Source organism: Apodemus sylvaticus, chromosome 9, assembly GCF_947179515.1.
Source record: "Apodemus sylvaticus chromosome 9, mApoSyl1.1, whole genome shotgun sequence".
Classification (NCBI taxonomy): domain Eukaryota; kingdom Metazoa; phylum Chordata; class Mammalia; order Rodentia; family Muridae; genus Apodemus; species Apodemus sylvaticus.
The window spans coordinates 38112254-38135376 of NC_067480.1; the positions used below are offsets into that span (position 1 = coordinate 38112254).

Consider the following 23123-nt stretch of genomic DNA (forward strand, 5'->3'; position numbering starts at 1 on the left):
GCCAGTTCATATGTGGAGTGACTTTGGTTAGCTGTGCCATATATGAAACGAGATGTTTCTAGAGTCCTTAGGACCGGGAGGTATCTGGGAATGAGGATGGCATCCCTCAGAGGGGAAGCAGGTCCCAGAACGAGGCACATTGGTGAGGAATATAGAAGTTCTGTAGGCCTGTTACTGACTCAAGGAGAAGGAACCCCTAAGATGATTTGCTTGGTTCTCATTCCTCTGAGTTGCCCTGACAGGCCCCCTCCCCCACACCCATCCCAGCCAACCCTCTGCACCCTGCCCTTACACACACGGCCATTCCTGGCTTCTTTCCTCTATTGCTATTATCTACCCTAGATTCGAAGTCAAAATACTTAGGCTTGTATTCTAGTTTCTCTCTTTTAATTTGTCACTTGGATATATTAATGAAGCTCCCTGGTTTTGTTTAATCCATCTGTCAAACAAGCAGTTTTGATAGCTTACATCTTAATTGCTTTCAGCTAATCAATGTTTATCTTTCTGCCCTGGGAAGCTCATCTATAGCAGGAAGCCCTCCTCTTACCTTCCCCACATTTCAATATATAGCAATTATATAGTTTATCCTATATTCTCTTGTGGTCATTGTATTCTTTTTTCTAGTATTTTCTTGAGGGCTTCTACATACTTATTTTTTTATATTTTATTTTTCTTATAATGTGCTTACGAAAAACACCATGTGTTTTTCCTTATCCCAATCACTGTCAGTGCCATAGGAACTACTGATGCCCACTAGAACCTAGTAGAAGGCAGGCAGGCAAACTTTACTGAGATACCAAGTGGAAAGATGTGAGCATGCACTCTGTGAACTCCAGTCTGAGGGGTCACTGGTCGTGGACAGTGGGGATAGTGAAGGAGAATGCGCCTGGGAGATTTTGCTCATTTGCCCACACATGGGTTAGGGGAATCCAGTTACATGGCTTTGCTAATTCTGCTTTTTTCTTTTTTCATCTTCTGTTGAAGGTACATTCGTTCACTCTCTGGAGCAGTCAGAATCAGTGGGGTTTTGGACACCACTTTCACAACACTGGGTATGGGACTATATTTGCATAATTGGTAAAGGACTTCCTATTACAAGCATAGGTGTTTACATCAAGGTTCAATTCTTCTAGCTTTAGTGGTCTGTCTGTAGACCTCCTTCATCCTTAGTACTGAGGACAGTAACACTTGTTGCTGTCGGTGAAAATGTATATGGCATTGTTTCCTCAGTCCAAACAGAGCAGTGTCTCTTGCTTCACCCTCCTGTCAAAGGTCTTTGATCTCTCTCTCTCTCTTGCTTTGAGCTTGTTGGGCCAGGCTAAACAATTCCTCCCCTCTTAGGTGTTTACACTCTCTCATGCTGGCAGAAGGTTATCATGTCTAGTTTCAGACATCACTTAACACCACATCTGCCTAGCCTGAGCACCTAAGCTCTCCTTTTCTTACCTCTTTTTCTTTTAGCCCACATCACTTATAGTACTTTTATTTTCTCTCTCTCTCTCTCTTCTCTCTCTCTCTCTCTCTCTCTCTCTCTCTCTCTCTCTGTGTGTGTGTGTGTGTGTGTGTGTATGTGTGTAGTTCATGCATGTTTGTATGTGTGGTCAACACATGCACGTGTGCACATGCAGGTGTGTGTGCAGGCCTGAAGTTGATGCTGGAAATGGTTCTTCATTGGCCTTCACGTTACTCATTGATGCAGAGGCCGCTCAGTCAGACCCAGAGCTCACCAATACGCTTAGTCACACCAGCAAGCTTGCTCTGTAGGTCCTTGTCTCTGCCTTTGGAAGCTGGAGTGACAGTCAGGCTGCCATGCTCATCTGACCTCTGTGTGGGTTCTGCGAACCTGAACTCTGGTCCTCACCCTGTGAAGGAAGTATTTTAACTACTAAGCCACATCCTAGCCTCAGTTACTGTACTTCTTCTGGAGCTCCCTCAGACTTCTGTACAGTTTTGGTGCTAGAGTGCTCAACATAGGACAGGGTCTAGGCAAGGTCTTTGAGTCATTTTGGAAGCCTCAAATGAGAAAATGTCCCCACTAGATTGGCTTGTGGACAAGCTTGTGATGCAGTTTCTTGACTGCTCACCCTGAGCAATCCTTGAGAAGCAAGCTAGGAAGCAGCACTTTACCTTAGCTCTGCTTCAGCTCCTATCTCCAGGTTCCCGCCCTGAATTCCAGCCCTGACTTTCCTTAGTGATGGACTGTAACCTGAGAGTTAAGAGGTGAAATTAACCATTTCCTCTCCAAGTTACTTTTGGTCATGGTATTTTATCACAGCTCTAGAAACCCTAACTAGGATAGTGTGCTTAGAAACAAGGGAAAGGGAGGGATTATTTTGTTATTTGAGGTATGATATTTCCCGACCCAGGAAGCTAAAGCACCTTAGTTGTTTTGGAATTATCTTTCTTTTAATTAATTCAGGTAATGAACATTTATGAGGATCTAATATATGCTGGTATCTTATTGGACACAAAGAATATAATTCTATTTTATGAAAACTAGGGGATATTTAAGTATTTATTATTATGCTGGAAAGTGGAAGTTCATGCTGGGCATGATAGTAATCCTAGCACTTAGAAGGTTGAGGCCAGAGGATCTGAATTCCAGGTTAGCCTGGGCTATATAAAGAGGAGAGAGGGAGAGAGAGAGAGAGAGAGAGAGAGAGAGAGAGAGAGAGAGAGAGAGAGAGAGAGAGAGGATAATGATGATGTAAAGAGTAACTAAAACTAGAACCTTGACCTCATGGAGTTTATAACTCTGTAGATGAGTCAAACAAGTAAACATTATAGATTAACATGGAATGAATGAGACAGACCTGGTGCTGCAGGTTTTGTAATCTTTGCTACTCAGGATTCTCAGGCAGGAAAATCAGGAGTTGAAGGGCTGCTTGGGCTACACAGTGACTTAAAGGTCAGCCCATGTAATTTAATTGTATATATTGTCTCAAACAATAACAAGATAGATATGGAGTGACCAAGTAGTACTCTATAGAGAATAAAGAAGAATAAAGAAGGTTTAATTCTGATTCTTTGAGGGAGGCAGGGCTGTGGGCAGTGGGAGAGATGTGGGAAGACTGAGGAAGTGAAATTTGAGCTAGACCCTGAAGTAGGGGAATTTCCTCTATTAAGGGAAAGTTACATTAGATACATTATTCACGCTTGTTTCAGAGAAGGACGGGGTCGCATATTAAAGAGGAACACACATTCCTTCTGCAAGTCAATACTTTTGAGAGCCTACTGTGCATCAGTCAGTGTTCTGCCTACTGTGCACTAGAGATTTCAGGAGCAGTACTAGGGTAATATCCAACTCAAGTCCTTGCTTTCATTGAACTGCTGTCAGAATGTGCTGTTTCCATCTCTTCCCACTGCTATTATTTACTGTGCTTGTAAAAGTACTAAATCTTTTGAACAACAAAGCATCTCTTTTTTTGTTTGGGCATTATCATTTCCTTACTTGGTACCATCTAAGTCTGTATAGGTGTTTCTTCTTTGCCAACTCTTTGACAGGTTGTAACTGAGACCAGAATCCTCACAACCTTTAGACAATAGTGATGATTGACACTTTTGATGAACGCTCCATTTTTTTTGAACATTATGCAAAGGCTTATATTTTTGTGTTATTTTTATTTTATAATGTACCTTCTAATTCTTTGGAAATTGCTAATCTATATGAGAAACAAATGGTAAACATTAAAGTAGAAAATGTGATTAGCCAGAGGCTCCCTTTCGATCGAGCAGCGCCCAGCTCTCAGCTGTGGTCATGGTAACTGTGCTGGAGCTTCTCCATCTGCCTCAGGCGAGCACTGACTCTCGGCTCCTCTTCTGTCCTAGCTCATGTGTGTTTCTGTTTTGCCTATGGTCTCTTCGTGGCTTTAGGCCATTTTAATTTGGTCAAGTTAAGCCTTTCTTCCCAAGTCTGCAATTGCCTTTGCCTCAATTCTAAGAGAGGCTGACAGTAGGGATGAATCCAAAATTCCATTCATTTTATACTTACCACATCTGGGTTTCTTTTAGCATCATTTTCTCCCTTGAGAACATTTTCAAGGTTTTCCTAATTTTCTAGTGCTTTTTTTTTTTTTTTTTTTTTTTGTGGGTGAGGGAGTGCCATTGGAAGATTGTGTAGAAGTTTCCAGACCTGATGATCTTGAGTCTGTTTCTGTATATATCCCCTTCTTGGCCACCTTTTCTGTTGTGATACAAGTCACTCCTGTCCAGTCATCGTTTACTTTGTGGATGTGTTGTTCTTGGACCTGAGTGTCTGTGCACTGGTTGTCTGTAGAGCTGACTTGGTAGATGTCACACACTCACAGGGAACACCCAGGACAGAGAAGGCAGTAATGCGTTGGTGTCTCCTGAGCCCCCTGGGCAGCTACTACACAGTTCTCAATTCTGGCCTTCTATCTGGACTCTTGCAAAACACAATACCACTCCCAAACACCAGGGGACACTCTCTTCTCCTTAACTCTTGGTAGAACCTGTGAGCAGAAATTTTCTCTTTCCTGTAATCAGCCTGTATGTGGTCCTGGGCCACCATGTTGAGTGCCATGTGTACTGTTCACACAAGGTGCTCCTGGAAAGATGCGATGCAGTGGTTGTTAGTCAAGGCAATGCCAAAAACAAACCCAAAATACCAAAAGTATAACCTAAAACATGTTTGGATGGTGTTAAAATCTTCTCAATACTGTTGTCATATTGTTTATACAGATAGTGTAAATTATATGAAACAAAAACCTCATCTACGTGTTCTATAGAGTTAGGCCCGGGTTTGAATGCTGACTGTATTACTTACTTGCTGTTCTATTTGAGGTGAGCAAGTTACTTAATCTAACTGGAGGCATCACAGTCAGATGCTCTGAGTTCAAACCTGACTCTACGTCGTTATTCTTGTATGACTTTGAAAAAGTTAATCTATATGGTTTCATTTTCTTTTTGTGTACTAAGGCTAATGTACTCTATAGAGCTGTGAGAGCTCCACAGAGGATAAATAACGGAATTCTTCTTGGAGTCTGCACATTATAAGCATTCAGAAGCAATAGCTTTGCATGTGATAGATACACTGTTCCCAAGCTTCCTTCCATTTATCAGAGTATTCACTGAAAATGACATCTTGTTTCATTGTTTCATGCATATGAATTTGAGGTCTATTTTCAGTATTCTTAGTCAGACATACTCCTTATTCACCAAAACAAGCAAATATTCACATTAAAGCAAGAATGAGATTCCCTTCTTTCAGTTAGCAAACCTTAGGATTGTTATAGCTTAAGCAGGAGAGTGGGAGATTAAATAGTCCATTGGTGGGAAGATCAGTTAATAGCTTGGGGGTGGTGCGTGGCTGCCTCAGATATGTCCTTTAGACTAGCAGGCAGGGATGTAATCTGGAGTTATTCATGTGCAAAGATATCTATATAAACATTTTCCCAGTATCGTTGCTGGGTGGGGGAGATGGTTCAGTGAGGAAAGTGCTTTCTGTGCAAGCATGAGGACCTGAGTTCAATACTCAGCACTCACAGAAAAGCCAGGTCTGCCTGCTATTCCAGGGCTGAGGAGGTAGAGATAGGATTGGAGGTTTGCTGGCCAGCCAGCCTTGCCAAACAGATGACTCATGAGTTCAGAGATTCTGTCTCAAAAAGTAAGGTGGAAAGCGGTTGAGGAAGACACCTGGAGTTGACCTATAGCCTCTACAGTACACATAAACCCGCACTGACACACAACCAGCATTGTTTATAATACAAAAAATTAGAAATGCTGAAAGTAGCCAGGAGTGGTGGCACACACCTGGTACTCTGGCAATCAGGAGCCAGAGGCAAGAGTATCCATGCAAATCTGAGGTCCGACTGGTTGACATAGTGACCTGCAGGCCAGCCAAGGCTACATAGCAAGGCAATAACGGCAACTACAAAGGAAAGAGGAAATTATAGATAAATCATGGTTTATTCTGCAGTGGAATGCAGTGAAGCCACTCAAGATAAACTTATATATACCTTCAAAAGATGGCTTTGGTATGCTATAAAGATATATAATAATAGACATAATGTGCCCTTAGGAGGATGAGGCAGAGGATCACTTTAAGTTCAAGACTAGTCTGAACTGTATAATAAGACCCTCTCTCCAAAAAAGAGGGGAAAAAAAAGAAAAATGACAAATAGAAGTAATGTCACCCCATTTGGGGATCACTGCCTGTGGGTCAGTTTGTGTTTCTTATGATTCTTTGACATTTTTATACATGTATGTCATGTGTATGGGTCATTTTCCCCTCTTGCTATACTCACTTGTACCCCTCCTGCTCTCATTGTGCCCCTCCCCCGAAGGTCTCCCTCATATTTTCACACCGGTTTTGTTGTATTGTGTTGTATTTGTGGCCCATTTACTTGAATTAGGATAGATGTGCAATCATGGGTGGCTGTTATTTACTGGAACATGGGTGACTACACCATTGAAGAAAATGACTCTCCCTTCTCCAGCAGCCATCACCTGCTAATAAACAGCTTTTCAGGAAGGAATGGGGCCTGTGAGCCCTTCCCTTTCATGAGAAAATAGTGATGGGCCACATCTTGTACAGGCATTTGCGGGCAGCACAGCTATTGGGGCTTTAGGAGTGCAATGGCCATGCCATGTCCAGAAGAAGGTGTTTCAGAGCATCCTTCCCTCTCCTTCATCTCTTACATTCTTTGTGCCTCCTCTTCCACGATGTTCCCTGGCCTTGGACAGAACCTGGGTTTGTTTGTATGTGACAAAACAACAAACAAACAAACAAACAAACAAGCAAGAACAAAAAAATTCCTAAGAGGGCACAGGTCAAGCTGTGCACAGGATTTTCTTCTGAGGGGTAGGCTGCAGAGTGGATTGAAAGTAAAAAGAGGACTCTTGCTTGTGTGTATATTATATACTATATTATGTAGTGCTTACATTTGAATCTGTATTTTTTGTAATTTTATAAAATGTCCACAAAGAAGGAATGTTATCCACAAAGAAGTTAATCTTATCGAGCACTGGTTCCATATCTTTTAACAGCTTTTAATTTTTTTTATTATTGTTCACATGTATATATGTGGGTGCCTGCAGAGGCCAGAAGACTGTCAGCTTCCCTGCAGATGGAGGTACAGACAACTGTGAGCCACTCAATATGAATTCTGACATTCAAACTCAGATCCTCTGGAGGATCAGGGAATGTTCTTAACCACTGGGACATCCCTCTAGCCCCTAGTTCAATATCTTGATAGAGTTCTTTGCCATCCTGTAGCTCAGTTGGTTTAACATTCTGGGATCACCAGTCCCACTTCCCACAGCCTTTTCTGCTCTGTCCTTCTGGGGATCTGCATTCCAGTTCTCTCCCACAGAGTGCTGAGCCTTTACAGGTGGTCTGGATTTGCCTTTTTCTTTTTGTCATATCCTGTTCTTCAATGTCCTCCCTTAAAATCAGCTCAGTTTCATCCGTTCATGAAAAAGGCACTTTTCTAAATGACCCAATAGTTTTACATAGTGTTTTAAGGCCTGTTTGAACTAACCTCACATAGATTCACCCTTCTGGAAGGTTTCTTTACCTCTTTTTTTTTTTTTAAGATTTATTTATTTATTTTATGTATATGAGTACACTGTAGCTGTACAGATGGTTGTGAGCCACCATGTGGTTGCTGGGAATTGAACTCAGGACCTTCAGAAGAACAGTCCGTGCTCTTAACCGCTAAGCCATCTCTCTAGCCCAGTTTCTTTACCTCTTGGACCTTTTAAAGCTCCATCCTCACTGCTAGATAGACTTGTCTATTTAATTGACTTCCTAATGTTGAAGCCAATGAAGCTTAGAAAATTACCCACTGTGCCCAGCCTAGTTCTAGATTAGGGTTGTGTGATTCCTAGTGGCAAGTGCCACATTTCCCATTGATTCTTACCTTGATGTCCATACTCTTGTAAAAATGATAAGGGTTGGTGGTTTAGTCAGGGTTAATATGGCTATGTTGGAACACTATGACCGCAAGCAACTTGAAGAGGAAAGGGTTTATTTGGCTTGTGTATCTCGAATCAGCCTTTTTTTCAGGAAGCTGAGGCAGGAACTCAAATTGGGCAGGAACTGAAACAGAAGCCAGCTCTTACTGGCTTGCCCCTCATGCCTTGCTCGGCCTGCTTTGCTACAGAACCCAGGACCACCAGCCTAGGGCTGGGCTCTCCCCATCAATCGCTAATTACGAAAATGCCCTATTAGCTTATTTACAGCCTAGTCTTATGGGGGCAATTTCTCAGTGGAGGTTCCCTCCTCAGTAAGTTGACATGAAACTAGCCAGCACGTTGGGTCATGAGATAGCTTAGTGGGTCAAAATGCTTGCTGAGAACCTGAATTAGATCCCTGGAATTCACATGATTGAAAAAGAACTCTCTTAAGCTGTCCTCTGACTTCCTCATGAGTATCACGGCAAATGTACACACACACACACACACACACACACACACAGGAGATTACACAATTAAGTCTAATTTAAAATTTAAGTGACAAGGGTTCTGTCTCTTCCTTTAAAGCTCTGTCCCCCAGCCCCATGCTTCCCCTTCAGAGCCCACCCCTGGCCTACTGCTCACTTGCAGCCCCTCCCATCCCCTTATTCTGTTCTCCCTCACTCTCCTGTGCTTCCCAAGCCCTTCCACCTGCTTTCTGGAGTAATGGTTCACATCAGCAGATCCATCTTTATCTTCAGTATCTTCTCTGAGTATTGCTTTTTCCTTCCTGGTCAGAGTCTGGCTTTGCTCTAAAGACGCTCCTCTCTACGCTCTCCTCTCTCACAGATGTTATTTCTTTCTAGCCCACTTCCCACTGATTGTGGACTTAGAATTCATGACCTCCTTAATTCTGATCTCTGCCTTCTGCCCCCTGTCCTGCTCTCCTCCTAAGAAGCGCCAATATTGAGTCTCATGTCATTAGATCATCTCATCCAGTCCTCTTCAGTGTGACCATCATACCAGTGTGACTGAGTCACACCAGAAGGACTTTAGCTCTCGACTCTGTTACCTTCTCTAGAACGCACCCAGTCATCCTTCACTAACTTCCTGGGCATTCTCTAGAGCAGTGGTTCTAGAGATGGGATGTTTTGACTTTAGAGATTACTTAGTAGCACTTGTGGCAATTTTAGTCCTCTTTACTTAGGAGGTGCTCCTGACATTGGGGTAGTGGTTAGACTCCAGGGACACCACTCAACATCTTAGGGTCCATAAGACAGCCTTAAGTGTCATTGATGTCACCAGTAAGCAGCCCTGCTCTGGAGTCCACTGTGAGCCTAGTCATCACTACTCAATACCTGAGACATCCACTCTGCACATCCTACATTCAACTACCTTCTCCATCTGTTTTTCCATTCGTCTACCCTGACTCAGCATTTCTTCAGTCTTGGGGACTATTGTAGTCTGTGGGTGTTCTCTTCCTTTTATTGTCCTGACTCCTTGAAGGCTTTCCTTCTCACTTTTCTAACTTCCACAGTCAATCATTATAACTCCCCTCTCACATACACTCTTGATTCTATTGCTTGTCTCTGGTGTATAATTCAACTGTATTTCTACCTCCTTCATACCTGCATATACAGCAGTGTGTGCAATCCGAGCAAAACAAAACATGCTTACTGGGTTTATGTTTAACCCTTCCTTCCTTCCTTCCTTCCTTCCTTCCTTCCTTCCTTCCTTCCTTCCTTCCTTCCTTCCTTCCTTCCTTCTTTCCTTTTTAGTTTTTCAAGACAGTTTTTTTCTGTATAGCACTGGCTTTCCTGGAACCCTCTCTGTAATCCAGGCTGGCCTTGAACCTAGAGATTCTCCTGCCTCTGCCTCCTCAATCACTGGGATTAAAGGTGTTGCACCAGCACTGCCCAGCTTATTTAAATTCTTGAGTAATGTATTCTTAATCCTGCTGGGTAACTATTGCCCTGAGCCACTTGCTCTCCCATCATCCCAGATGACTACTCTTCTCTTGTCCCTTGTCCTTGCTTCCTACTTTGCTGGAGATGGTGGCATTGGTGGTAGTGAGGAAAATCACTCAGAAATTAGCTCTTGCAGAAACAAAACTTCACTTCTGCTTCTTGTCAGCCTGTGTACCTCCAGACACTACCTTTGTACTCACTTGTCTGGGTAAGTTAGCAAGTCCTAGGCTAAGAGCCGCCATGTTTTTGCACTAGGCTTCTGACTACTTCCTGCCCCTACCAAGGAAACAAGCTTCAAGAATTCTCTTCTCCCAGGCTTTTTGTTTTCTGTAAGTTTATGAAATGTGCTATTCTTTTTCCATCTTAAAAGTCTTATTTGTAAGGCATGGTGGCTCACACTTGATATCCCAGTACTTGAGGCAGGAATATCAGAAGTTCAAGATCACCCATGGCTGAATAGGAGATTTGAGGCTAGCCTGATCTATCTAAGACCCTGCCCCCGACACACAGGAAAATCTTGTTATCCCACTCTGCCCACTCTCCTCCTTTGCCACCTTGTGCTGTAAAACTCTTAGTAAAAACTGCCCTTTTCACTGTGTTCTGGTCCTGGTTTTAATTAAGATTAGGGCAGTGGGTTTTGGCTGCTATTATTTCACTGAAATTATTCCTACTGATTTTCTCATTGCAAAATCCAGTAAATGTTTCTCATTTCTCAACCTCTTTGGTGTACAAGCAGAACTCAGTGCAGGTGGTCACCAGTCTCTCTTGACCCATTTCTTTAGTTAGTTGCAGAGTTGTATACTTTTCTGACTTGACTTTCTGTGGGATTTAACTCAGCTCATGGAGTTCAGTGCCAAGTGCTTTTACCCACTGAGCCATCTCACCAGCCCATCAGTGGCTTTTTTAAAATAGCCTTTGCTCATCCTCTGTCTTCTGCACCACATCAGGCCTGCTCAGGCCGTGGCTTTTCTATTCTGGTAGTGATCCTGTTCAGTCTCGTGGCTTCATACATCATCTTTATGTCTCTGTTTCCACGCAGTTCTTTTCCCCAGGCCCCAGCCTGCGTGGATAACTGCTGAGCCATTTCCACTTGGCGGACTCATTATGTCAAGTTCACCTGTTCAGACTCAACTCCCAGTTCCTCCCCTTGACATCTCAAGCCTGCTGTAGCCAAAACCTCTTCAGCTGGCAGCGACTTCCTCCTTCCAGTTGCTCAGGTTAGAAATTCTGGAGGCATGTTTGGCTTATCTCAGAAGATTTGGAAGACGAGAAGAGAAGATAGCTCGTCTTTCAAAATTAAATTCAGAGCCGGGCGGTGGTGGCGCACGCCTGTAATCCCAGCACTCTGGGAGGCAGAGGCAGGTGAATTTCTGAGTTCGAGGCCAGCCTGGTCTACAGAGTGAGTTCCAGGACAGCCAGGGCTACACAGAGAAACTCCGTCTCGAAAAAACCAAAATCAAAAAAAAAAAACAAAAACAAAACAAAAAAAAAAAACCAAAACAACAACAACAACAAAAAAAAACAAAATTAAATTCAGAATCTGCCTCTGACTCTACACTGCATCTGAGGTTCACTTACCCCACCCCTAGGCTTGCTCACTGGGCAGCTGCGGCCCCACAGTGACCGCCTTGCTGGTCTCTAGACATTCAGCCTTGCTCCTTCCATCTCTTCTAAGTCGAACCTAAAATGATCATTTAAATGTTTATATCTCTTCATACCACTTCATGTGTATGAGTGCGTGCATATGTGTGTGCCTGCATTTGCACATATACATACATGTGTGTGCCAGCAAACTCTAAGGATCCTTCCATATCTTCATCTCTACCCAGTGTTGGAGTTACAGGCTTGGGGCCACTCCTGTTTTTAATGTGGGTTCCAAGGATGTGAGCTCAGGCCCTTTAGCTTGCAGAGTCTTAAGCTTCCTGAATTCTGGCTCTGTTTTTCCTCAGTCTACATCTTGGTTTTTGAGCTCCTTTGCTTTGCCTATTTTACTGGCTTGGCTTTTTTGTTGTTTGTGTGCATGTGCCATGCAAGTGTGGAGATCAGAAAATGACAGGAATCCATTTTCTCCTTCCACCATGTGAGTTCAGGAGACCACACTCAGGCCATCAGGTTGTGGGCAAGTGTTGAGCAACCTCACTGGTTCAGTTTGCCAGATTTTGCAGCCTCTCTACCTGGTCTTAGGTCTGATGCCATCTCTCTGATACATGGTGCATTATTGCTTCCCTCAGCTCTTTATCCACTCTTCTCCTTACTACATCACTGAAATATTGTTTTTGAGACAGGGAGACAAGGTTCCTCTGTGTGGTCCTGGTTGCTGAGAATACTTTTCAGTGAGTACCTTGGCGTCGGCCCTTAGCCCTCTAACTGTCCTTTATCACACTGCCCACCTTGATTGAGAAACCAATCCCTGCTCTATCGGCACCATCATTTGGGAATCATTTCTCATTTCAATTTGAGGACTATCCTGAGCCAGGGCAGGCTTGGGTACTAGGAGTTAGCAGAGATGAAGACTGGTAACTGTCAAAAGTTTTGGTTGTAAGACCCTCATCCTAGCTGCCTGGAAGCCAGTATTCTGCTAGCAGCCTTCAGATGAAGATGTAGAACTCTCAGCTCCTCCTGCACTATGCCTGCCTGGATGCTGCCATGTTCCTGCCTTGATGATAATGGACTGAACCTCTGAACCTGTAAGCCAGTCCCGATTAAATGTTGTCCTTGTAAGAGTTGCCTTGGCTGTGGTGTCTGTTCCCAGCAGGAAAACCCTGAGACAGTCATCTAGAAGCACACAGCAAGACGAGGAGGTGAAGGGGAGAGAGAGAGGGGGGGGGGGAAGGAAGGAAGAGCAATTGAAAGGGAACAGGAAATGAGACCTCAGTAGTTAGAAGTACTGGGAGCAAATAATGGATTGCCCCTCGGAATCATGTTCAAATGAAGCCTGGCATCTTGGGCCAGAGCTCTACCCACTGCTTAGGTCTCTCATTAAAAAAAAAAAAAAGGAGAAGAAACCCCTCCCATACTTGATTATCTATTATCTATTTCTCTCTCTCTCTCTCTCTCTCTCTCTCTCTCTCTCTCTCTCTCTCTCTCTCTCTCTCTCTCTCTCAGACACACACACACACACACACACACACACACAGACACACAGGAGTCCAAGGCACCACACGTGCTGGGCAAGCACACCACCACGAACCGACAGCCTCAGCTTCTTGCAAAAGTCCGTACTTTGTATGATGGCCCCTTTCGCATTCTTTTCCCTGGTCTTTCATACATCTTACAGAAGCTGACTTGGTCGGCAGTTAAGCCCATTGGAGGTGGGAAGAAAGCTCACTGGCCAAGTTTTCTCTTACCCTTCTCCCTTATCTGGGAGAGTTTGGTACAGTTCCTCTCACTGAGGTAGCAGCATTTTCTGAGTCATTTGGTGCTCTTCTCCACTAGCTAGTAGCTTTTGGGGTGGAGTGTGGGGTGATTATTCCCTGGGGTAGAATCAGAGGGCATTAAATGCCTGTCTCACCCGCCCTTCAGCTTTAGTGGGTTGTGGGCTACAGCCTTGACAGGAGTGTTTTATTAAGAGCAGGTGTTCTAGATACCCTGTAACCAGAGCCTAGATTGTGTTCTCCCTTCAGTCCCTCACCTGAAGATGAACCCTGAGGGAGCAGCTCTGTTGCTTAGGGTCAGCCTGGTGTCAGACTGCCTGCTTTCGCCTCCAAGTTTGAGGATGGGACATTAACAAATCACAAAATTGTACACTTACAAGCCATGGTTTACTGCAGGGAAGTGAAGAGTTTAGCTTTTAGGAAATGCTACATTAAGTAACAAGCCTGTATCCAAAAGAATATGAGATGCACTATACAAAATCAGAACTGACTTAGGCCCTTAGGATACCTGGTTGTTTCCAGGAGTAAGGACAGAGATGCAGAAAGTCTGGACTAAAAGACCAGAAGCCTCTGGAAGTCACTCTGCTCTCCGATTGGTCACATTATTTGGCATTTTCTTCTGATCTGGTCCATCTTGGCTCCTCTGCAGAGTCTTACGTCTCTCTTTCCCTAGCCTTTGCTCCTAGAGCCTGTCTACTGTCCCCCATAGTACCATATTCCTGTCTACTGTCCCCCATAGTACCATATTCCTGTCTACCGTCCCCCCCATAGTACCATATTCCTGTTCTGAGTTGAGTTCTGAACTGAAGAATAATCAGTCATGCTCTCTGCATGACTAATAGTCAACAATGGGCCATGTTTATAATGATGGTTCCCTAAGATTATATTACTGATAGCATTGTTGCCACCTCAGTTTATGTAAGTACACTATGGTATTCTCACAACAGTGGAACACCTAACAACGTACTTCTCAGAATGTGTCCCCATCTTAAGTAGCATGCGCCTGAACATCATTTATTCTTCACTTTGTTTTCCTTCCTATAATATATCTTTTCCTGGGCACTCTATAAATACCTACACTTTCCCCTAGGGACTGAATATATTGAATAAACACAACAGAATTCCAGCTGGAGAAACCTTGAGGGTCCTGTTCCCTTTTTCCCAGAAGTGCCTGCAGGCCTACATCATCTGGCGATGGGTTAAGCATTGACCATCCTATATTACATTTTTAACAATGTATTCAGGGCATGGCTTTTCTTCCTCAGCTTTTCCTTCCTCAGTAAGATAGAACAGCTTTGGTTTCTTCTGGCCTTCCTTTATCCCTCTTCCCCTTGCTTCCTGAAACTGGAGATAGATGTTTCAGATATGTGACTTCATCCATGATGATTCATGCCCCTCCATTTGTCTGGCTCCTGTGAGCTCCATGTTTCTCCATGTAGACAGACATAAGACAGATTTCTCTCTGTCTTAGAAGCACTTGCTGTCATTAGTGTCTTCTGCAGAAAGTTTATGGAACTCAGCAGCCATGGTTCTGTGTAATGGAGAACATTTACACTCTGAAATAATAACGCTTTATAATCCAATCCGGTATTAATACAAACCAACTTTAATCCAGCATTCAAACTATGAAATGTTCCAATACCAAAACTTGTTTGTTTTAAGACAGTCTGGAATGGCTGGCTATGAGCTTAATATATAGCCTGGGATGACCTTGAGCTTAATATGTAGCCCAGGATGACCTTGATCTTAATATGTAGCCCAGGATGACCTTGATCTTAATATGTAGCCCAGGATGACCTTGATCTTAATATGTAGCCTAGGATGATCTTGATCTTAATATGTAGCCCAGGATGGCCTTGAGCTTCTGATCCTTTTGCTTTCACCTCCTAAGTGTTGGAATTACAAACGTTCACTACCAAGCTTGGTTACCAGACCAGAAACTTATATATATATATATATATAATATCTTTAGTAGATCTCATTATGGATGGATGTGAGCTACCACGTGGTTGCTGGGATTTGAACTCAGGACCTTCAGAAGAGTTGTCAGTGCTCTTAACCACTGAACCATCTCTCTAGCCCCAGAGGCAATACTCTTAAAGAAAATGGCTCTCCTTCCCCTAAAAGCTATTAGCTGACAATAGTTCTTCAGTTAGCAGTAGGGGCTCATGAGCCCCTTCTCACTCTGAACTGGAATGTTGGTCTTGTTCATTGAATGCTGATCTTATACTGGCTTGATCTTATGCAGGTTCCCATAGCTGCTGTGTGTTCATGAGCAATCCGGTAATGTCCAGAAGGCACTGTTCACTCTGATACCTTCTGACTTCTGGGTCTTAAGGTCTTCTTACCCCGTTTTCCATGATGGTCCATGAGCCTTAAGGGAGGGGTGAGAACGTTCCACAGAGACTTGATCTCTGCACTTGATCAGTTGTAGGTTTCTGAGTTAGCCACTATCCACTGCACAAAGCAGCTTTTGCAGTGAAGTCTGAGAGCTTCACTAACCCACGGGCTAGAGATATGAATTAGAGAACAGTTTAATACTTTGTCCACTTAGCAGAATAGTGGTAGCAGGTTCACCCTTGGAGCCTGTGACTTCCAAGTTATTGGTTCTTTGCCATATTTATAGAACTAGGCATAAATTTTGTCCTGTGGGGAGGGCTCTAAATCCAACTAGAAAGTGATTGGTTACCTTTATACCACCATGCCATTAGTGCACCCACAGGCTTGTCTTGCCAGCAGCTGTTCTCTTAGTTCACAGAATTCACATCTGGGTAAGATGGTTGATGGCTCCCTGGAGCCTTCATAGCACCTGTGAGAGCTAACCAGTGTGTGTGTGTGTGTGTGTATGTGTGTGTGATCAGTGCTTGCTTGATTTTTCCATGTCTTAAGACAAAAGTATGTAATGTTGTATCTGAAACTTTTTGAGTGCTGACATAACACCTGGGAAATTTCACACTGACCTCATGTGATGGGTCACAGACAAAATGTATGTTCACTAAAAATATTAAATAAATTGTTATCAGTAAGTGCATGTGAGGTGTATATAAAACATAAAACATTTCATCATTGGGCAGTGATAGCACATGCCCTTAATCCCAGCATTTGGAAGGCAGGTAGATCTTTGAGTTTGAGGCCAGCCTTCTCTACAGAGCAAGTTCTAGCATAGTAAGAGCTCCACAGAGAAACCTTGTCCCCAAAACCAAAAAATAAAAATAACAATAAAATTAAAAATAATGTTTACTGTATTGTCAAAGTATCTTATTATTCATATACAAATATTCTAAAATCTGAAATTCAAAACACTCTCACTGTCAAGCACTTGGATAAGGGTTGTTGTTCTATTATACAATCTGTATAAACATATATGTTATAAACACATAGGAATACAAATATTTAAAATAGTCTTTCTACAATTAATTTTAAGCAATTAGTCAACTTAATATTTTGATTTAATTATACATATACTAAAAATATATTACATATACATGGTGTGTGCACATACACTAAGTACATGCAAGTGCCTAAGTAAGTAGAAGAGAATATTGGATTTCCTAGAACTGGAGTTGTGGGTGTCTGTGAGCCACCTGATATGTTTGCCAGGACCCAACCTGTTCTGCAGTGTTCTTACCTGCCGAGCCATCTCTCCAGAACTTTTCTTTTAGGAGAGAATATCTCACTATGTGTAGCTTTGGCTAACCTTGAACTTTCAGGCTTCCTGTGTCAGCAACGTCATGAGTACTGGAATTATAGGTACACACCCTCTTGCCTAACTTCAAGGGAGAGCATGGCTGAGCTGGTCACCCTGTTAACTCTGTGGTCATTACATTTGTTAAAAAGTTCCCTTTGTTGGTCATATTGTACCATTAACCAAAAAAATGTGTGCTGTCGTCATTGAAGGAACCAAGTAACAAAGTACAGATGATCAGTATGTATCCAGAGTAATACTATTTGGTGGTATTAGTAGCATATTAATGTGATAAAGAAGGACAAGATGGCTCAGTGGACAAAGGTGTGTGCTACACAAGCCTGGCACCTGCATTCAGTCTCTGGAACTCACATAAAAATGGAAGGAGATAACTGACTCCACAAAAAGTGTCTTCTAACCTCCACATGTATGCTATAGCACGCATGTTCCCACATCATACACACACAGACACACACACACACACACACACACACACACACACTCCATTCAGCATCACACTTTACTATTCCAATTCCTGTATTTTCTTACCATATATAATGTGTGTGTGCCTCCAGGACCACTAGATGGTCTAGTAACACTGAATCACCAGGATATTGATCCCAGCTACTATTCTTCCATATCTGTTCCTCTTCAAATTAGAGGTTATTCCAAGATACATCTGCAATAGGTACACTTAGAATGTTGATCTAAAATTGCAAAATTCTTACACTAGAACAACATAATGCCTACTACATTCCCAAAGGTCAGCAGAGATTAATGCTAAGGACACGAATTCTCCTAACCTAGGGCTGAATCTGGAACTGGAATGAAGAGATTTCCAGAGAATTTCATTTCCTCAACTAGGTAGAGTGCTTGGCTCAAATGCATGATACCCTGGGTTCAATTCCTAGTATGGAAAAAAAAGATCTCATTTCCCCAGGACAAGCTAATATAGATTACTTGCAAAACATTGCTCCCCACATGAGGCCTCCTTGTCAGCTTGCCTGCAGTTGCATCAGTATTTCTAGTAGCTCACTGACAGCAGTAATTTGGACCACAACTATTAGTTGGCTGGTTCCTGTGGATTTCCTTCCTCTATTCAAGCTAGTATGCTCTTCAGAGTTCATGGGCATTCCTGGATCCTGCTCTCCTGCTCTCCTTCAGAACCACCAGATGCCATCCTGCTGCATCCGTTCTGATGCAGGTAGGGAGCTGGTGGTGGGGCAAGAGAAATCCCTGACAGAGTTGACCAAGCCTATGGGCTTTCTGCTCTTCTCTCGAAGTGGGCTATATGATCTAAGGACCTGTATCACTTCACGGAACTCAGCAGATTTACTAAATACATGGACTTTTATTCACTTCTTCAGACCTAGAACAGCCTGGCTCAGCAACGGTGCTTACCCAGCCAGTGGCTCTCCCTCTCTCCTTCCCTTCCTTCCCTTCCCTTCCCTTCCCTTCCCTTCCCTTTCTCCCCCCTCTCTTTCCCTCCCTCCCTCTCCCCCTCTTTCTTTCTTTCTTCCCCTGTCTCACAAGTGCTGGGATTAAAGGTTTTGTAAAGGGAGAGCTTTTGGAAATGTCTCTGTTGTAGTGCTGTATGCCCTAGGATGCTTTTGAACAATGGCATGACTATTCAGGGATGCAGGAGGAGGCACTGTGTTCCTCCAGCACTGTGTTCTAGCTTCTTGCTGTTTTAAAATTTAAATTAATAGTCAAGAACCCATATCCAAGTAGGCCAGTCAGAATAGGGGTCTTAGCCAGACTGGGATAAATATCCATCTCAAAACTTTTTTTTTTGTAAGTATAGACCATAAGTTCTATGAGCACAGTGCCCATATCTATGCTCCCATCTGAACTTCAAGCACCTACTTCAGGGCCTGGCACATAGTAGGTACTCAGCACACACTAGCTGAATGAATGGTTCCCAGATACCAGAACCTCAGAGCCTAGGGGAGGGATTGGAAATCTTTGAACAGTTGATAATTCAGGCTTGGCACAGTGGTATATTCTCCTAGAATCTCAGAACTCAGGCTGAGGAAGAGGATTGAGGGTCTTAGGCCAGTCTGAATGTGTGACTTTGTTTCAAAAACAGAGACAACAAAATCTCCGTAATGAAAAATGTTACAGGGGTTTTGAGGAGAAGCTCAGAATGCTCCAAAATCAGATGCTACAGATGATGTAACTAGTGATCTGAGTGATGGGAGGTCCCAGCCACTGTGCCAGCCCAGGGGGACAGATAGGAAGAGGCATCCTCCAGACCCTGATCATCTAGTAGGAGTAACCCTGAGGAGGAAGTCTGCATGGCTGGTTATCTAGACTTTCATAGGCAATTTGTGGGAAAAGAAGGGTCCATTCAGCACTGCCCCCTCCCCACAGTGTTCCTTACATACCCAGCTTTGTTCCGCGATGCCCAGATCTGCTGCTATTGACTGAATCAAAGGCTGCACTGTGTGGCTGACCTAAGAACAATCGGTTGTTTATGCGTCTGAGTCCCTAGCCAGGCTGTGAGCTTCTTGAGGGCAGTGACGCTTGCTTCAACCCAGGGCAGCTTGTGGCTGCCTATGCAATAATCTTCTTTATTGACTGGTATAGTGACAGTTGGTACTTATTGTACGCTTCCTAGGTGTTGGGCACTGCAGTGAGTACTGTGTTCCCTTTACACAGGTGGAGAAACAAAGGTTTAGACAGATGAAGTCATGGACCTATAGATTTAAATGTACTGTTTGACTGTAGAAACTACTGTTGTGCTAAAACTAAGTATCTTTCCTGGTTGTCTTCAAGTAATTGAGAGTGTTTGGAACTCTCGAGGAAGCAGAATTAATACATCACTTACATCATCTCATTTGACAATCATTGTGACAGTCCACATGGATAAGGACTTTGTGTGTGGGGGGGTTAAATCTAAGGCTTCACACGTGCTAGTCAGCCACTGCACCTCTAAGCAGCATCCCCAGCCTTTATTTTACTAATTTTATTGTATGAAAGTTGAAGCATAAAAAATTAAGTTTCTTGTCTGAGATAATAGAGCAAGTATGTAGGTAATGGATTAATTCAAAACTAGGTCTGCTTGATTCTAGATTCTGAGGATTTCCTTGATTCAATTCCATGCTGACTCCAGTTGCTCAGGCACTGGGTACCTGTGCTGCTGACTGTGTTGAAGCCCCTTAAAGGCTGTCCAGGTCTCTGGGCTGGGGAGATGGCTCAGCTGGTAAAGTGCTTGCCACACCAACACAAGAACCTGAATTCTGTCTCTAGCAACCTACATGAAAAAGCCAAGTGTGGTAGCACATGCCTGTGATCCCAGTGTTGTGGGGGCTTGCTAGCTAGCTAAGTAAACACAAACATATATTCAGAGAAAACATTCATATAGATAAAATAAATCAAAAAATAAGTGTATAGCATTCAGTAATTTAAACATAGCCACATGATTATGCAGTTGTAACTGATATCTGTTCTCATCATCCTCGGAGAAATCCCACATGCATTTGCATTATTCTCTAGTCACCCTCCCCCAACACCTCCCCCGCCCCTGCACCTAGGATTCACCGAGCTACTCTGTTTGGGGGAATGTATCCATTCTGAGTATTTCGTATGAGTGAACCCTTTTGTGTGCTTGGTTTCTTTCATTTAGCATTGTGCTTCCAAGGTTCATGTATTGAAGCAAGTATCAGTACTTCATGCCTTGCTATGGAAAAACAATACACAAGTCTATGGATATATAACATATTTGAGGGTTATTTTGTTTGTTTGTTTGAGACATGGTCTCCCTGTAGCTCTGGGTCTCCTGAAACTTGATGTGTAGACCAGGTTGGCCTGGAATTTACAGATCTGCCGATCTCTGCCTCCTGAGTGTTGGTTTAAATGTATCTACCACCACACTCAGCATGGGGATGTTTTTTTTTTTATTATTATTATTTAAGTATGTAAACACAACAAGTGTTTTATTCAGGGTGGGTTTTACCCAGGGTGGGTAGACTTTGTTTTAACTCTGTTTCTAAGGACATTCCATTACTGGGGTGGGGGGCTGGAAACCATGGAAACTGTTGCTGAGGAATCCTGGGGTAGGTGGGCTAGCTCTAAGGACATTCCATTACTGAGGCTAGGGCCTAGCTGGAAACTGCTTGGCCCATTGTCCTTGCCTCAGGCCAGGTGGTGGGGCAGTTTCTGACCAGCTGCCAGAAGCCTGGGGTTTTAGGCCTAGTCTCCTTAACTGTTCATTTGAAACCTGTTTGGAATCAGCCTAGCCTTCTCATTCCACTGTTTCAATAATGGGTCATTTGAATCTTTGAGATGTTTCTGAGGCCCCTACACTAGCAGCTCTATATGTCAAAGATGTGTCACCTAGTAACACAGTGGAAATGGCCACCCTTTTAGCCTGATTGTTTGGAGGTGCTAGCTAGTTGATGACATCTTCCCCAGAGTAATAAGTCACTCTGGGTACAAAAATCCTCAGTCATATTTACAACCAGACCATAAGCTGGGCAGTGGTGGTGCATGCCTATAATCCCAGCACTTAGGAGGCAGAGGCAGGTGGATTTCTGAGTTCGGGGACAGCCAGGGCTATACAGAGAAACCCTGTCTCGAAAAAAAAAAAAAAACAAAAAAAAACAAAAAACAAAAAACAAAAACAACCAGACCATAAATGCATGTGATAATCCCTGAGATACAAGCCCACCAAGTATTCTCTGGGGGCAGCATATATCCTGCAACAGTAGGGGTTTCAGAGGTGGGAATAGGCTGGGGTTACCTTGTTTCCAGTGCAGAGTCCCTGCCTGGTAACCAACAGTTCTGTGTTCTGTGTCTGGGGACAGAGGAGTTAAGAACCAGCAGTCCAATCTTGCCAGCCACTATGAACTTGATGATAAGGTTGTTATATCACCCCCTGGGGGTACCCAGATAGTTGGGGCCTAGTGGCTGGTGCAGCAAAACACAAGCAGCCAACAGGTAGGATCAGGAGCGTTGGAGTCCCAGGATCAGCAGATTGACAGGGCATGTGGAGACCCTGGAAGTCTCCTCTGCTGGGACATCAACTGCTGGATCTTCTCTCTCCTGGCAGGCTTAACATGGGAGTGGTGTATTCACATCCTGATCCCCTCCTCCTTAACAGCCTGTGTGGTCATGATCCCAGTGTGGGGTCCTTTCCAGTGCAGTTCCAGAGTCTTGTGGTTATATCTCTTAATCCAGACTTCTTCACCTGGGTATGATGCCTTCCAGAAGCTCCTTTGCCACTATGTTGGCAGTCTCCTTTGTAGGGTAGGCTTCTACCCATCCTGAAAAGGCCAGTTCAGGCTAAAGTGAAGCTGTCATTCTGTTAAGACATTAGCCACACCTTCACTTCCTGGACTGGAGCTGTCTGATTATCATGGAGTCGTTAACGTTAACATGGGGACGTTCCTGGAATCTGACACCCTCCTTTGGCCTCTGCAGGTACTAGTCATGTATGTGGTACAGAGACATACTTCAAGATGTCCTGGAGTGAGACACCTAGACACAAATCGATGCAAAAGCAAGAGGTTTATTTTCCAGCACATTAAGGTCAACCTTCAATTGGTTCCTCAAGGCAAGTTACTAAGAAGGATCCGGGGTGGGGGGCTGTTTTTAACTATGATTTATTTGTCTGTGTATAGGGTGCTGTAACAAGCATGTGGAGGCCAGAGGACAGCATGCAGGAGGCAGCAGTTGGCTCCTTCCACTATGTGGGTCCCAGAAATCAAACTTAGGTTGACTGCCTTGTTGGCCTCTTTAAAAAAAAATTTTTTATGTGTATATATATATATATATATATATATATATATATATATATATATATAAAATTATTATTATTGCATGTATGTATGTGGACATGATTTGGGGGGTAGGGAGGCAAGGACACCATGCTGTGATGTGGGCTCTGATGACTGCTCTCGGGTCACCAAGCTGGCTTGTGGTAAGCACCTTTACCACTGAGCTCTCTCACCAGCCCAGATATGCCATAGTTCTGTTTGTTCATTCATCTGTAATGGGCGTTTGAGTTCTCCCCACTTTTCGACTATCATGAACAATGCTGCAGTGAATATTTGTGTATAGTTTTTGTGGTGCTGAGGTTTGAACCCGGAGCTTTACCCTCTAGTGAAAACCCACATCCAATCCACATCCTCTAAAATGTACACATTACCATGTGATCATGTTTTCAACTTTCAACAT

The 23123-nt window shown here is 43.4% G+C and overlaps 1 protein-coding gene across 5 annotated transcripts in view; it reads left to right on the plus strand.

Moving 5' to 3' along the window:
* The window catches only part of Nhej1 (non-homologous end joining factor 1), a 90517-nt gene that overhangs the window by 53018 nt on the left and 14376 nt on the right, over nucleotides 1-23123 (plus strand). The window contains exon 6 of one of the 5 annotated variants that reach the window (XM_052192933.1): nucleotides 22368-22592. The exons of the other annotated variants lie outside the window; for them this stretch is intronic. Within the exon in view, the coding sequence (XP_052048893.1) occupies nucleotides 22368-22577 (210 nt within the window). The 3' untranslated portion in view covers nucleotides 22578-22592. Of the gene's footprint in view, nucleotides 1-22367; nucleotides 22593-23123 lie in introns of those variants that run through there. 5 annotated transcript variants of the gene reach the window in all.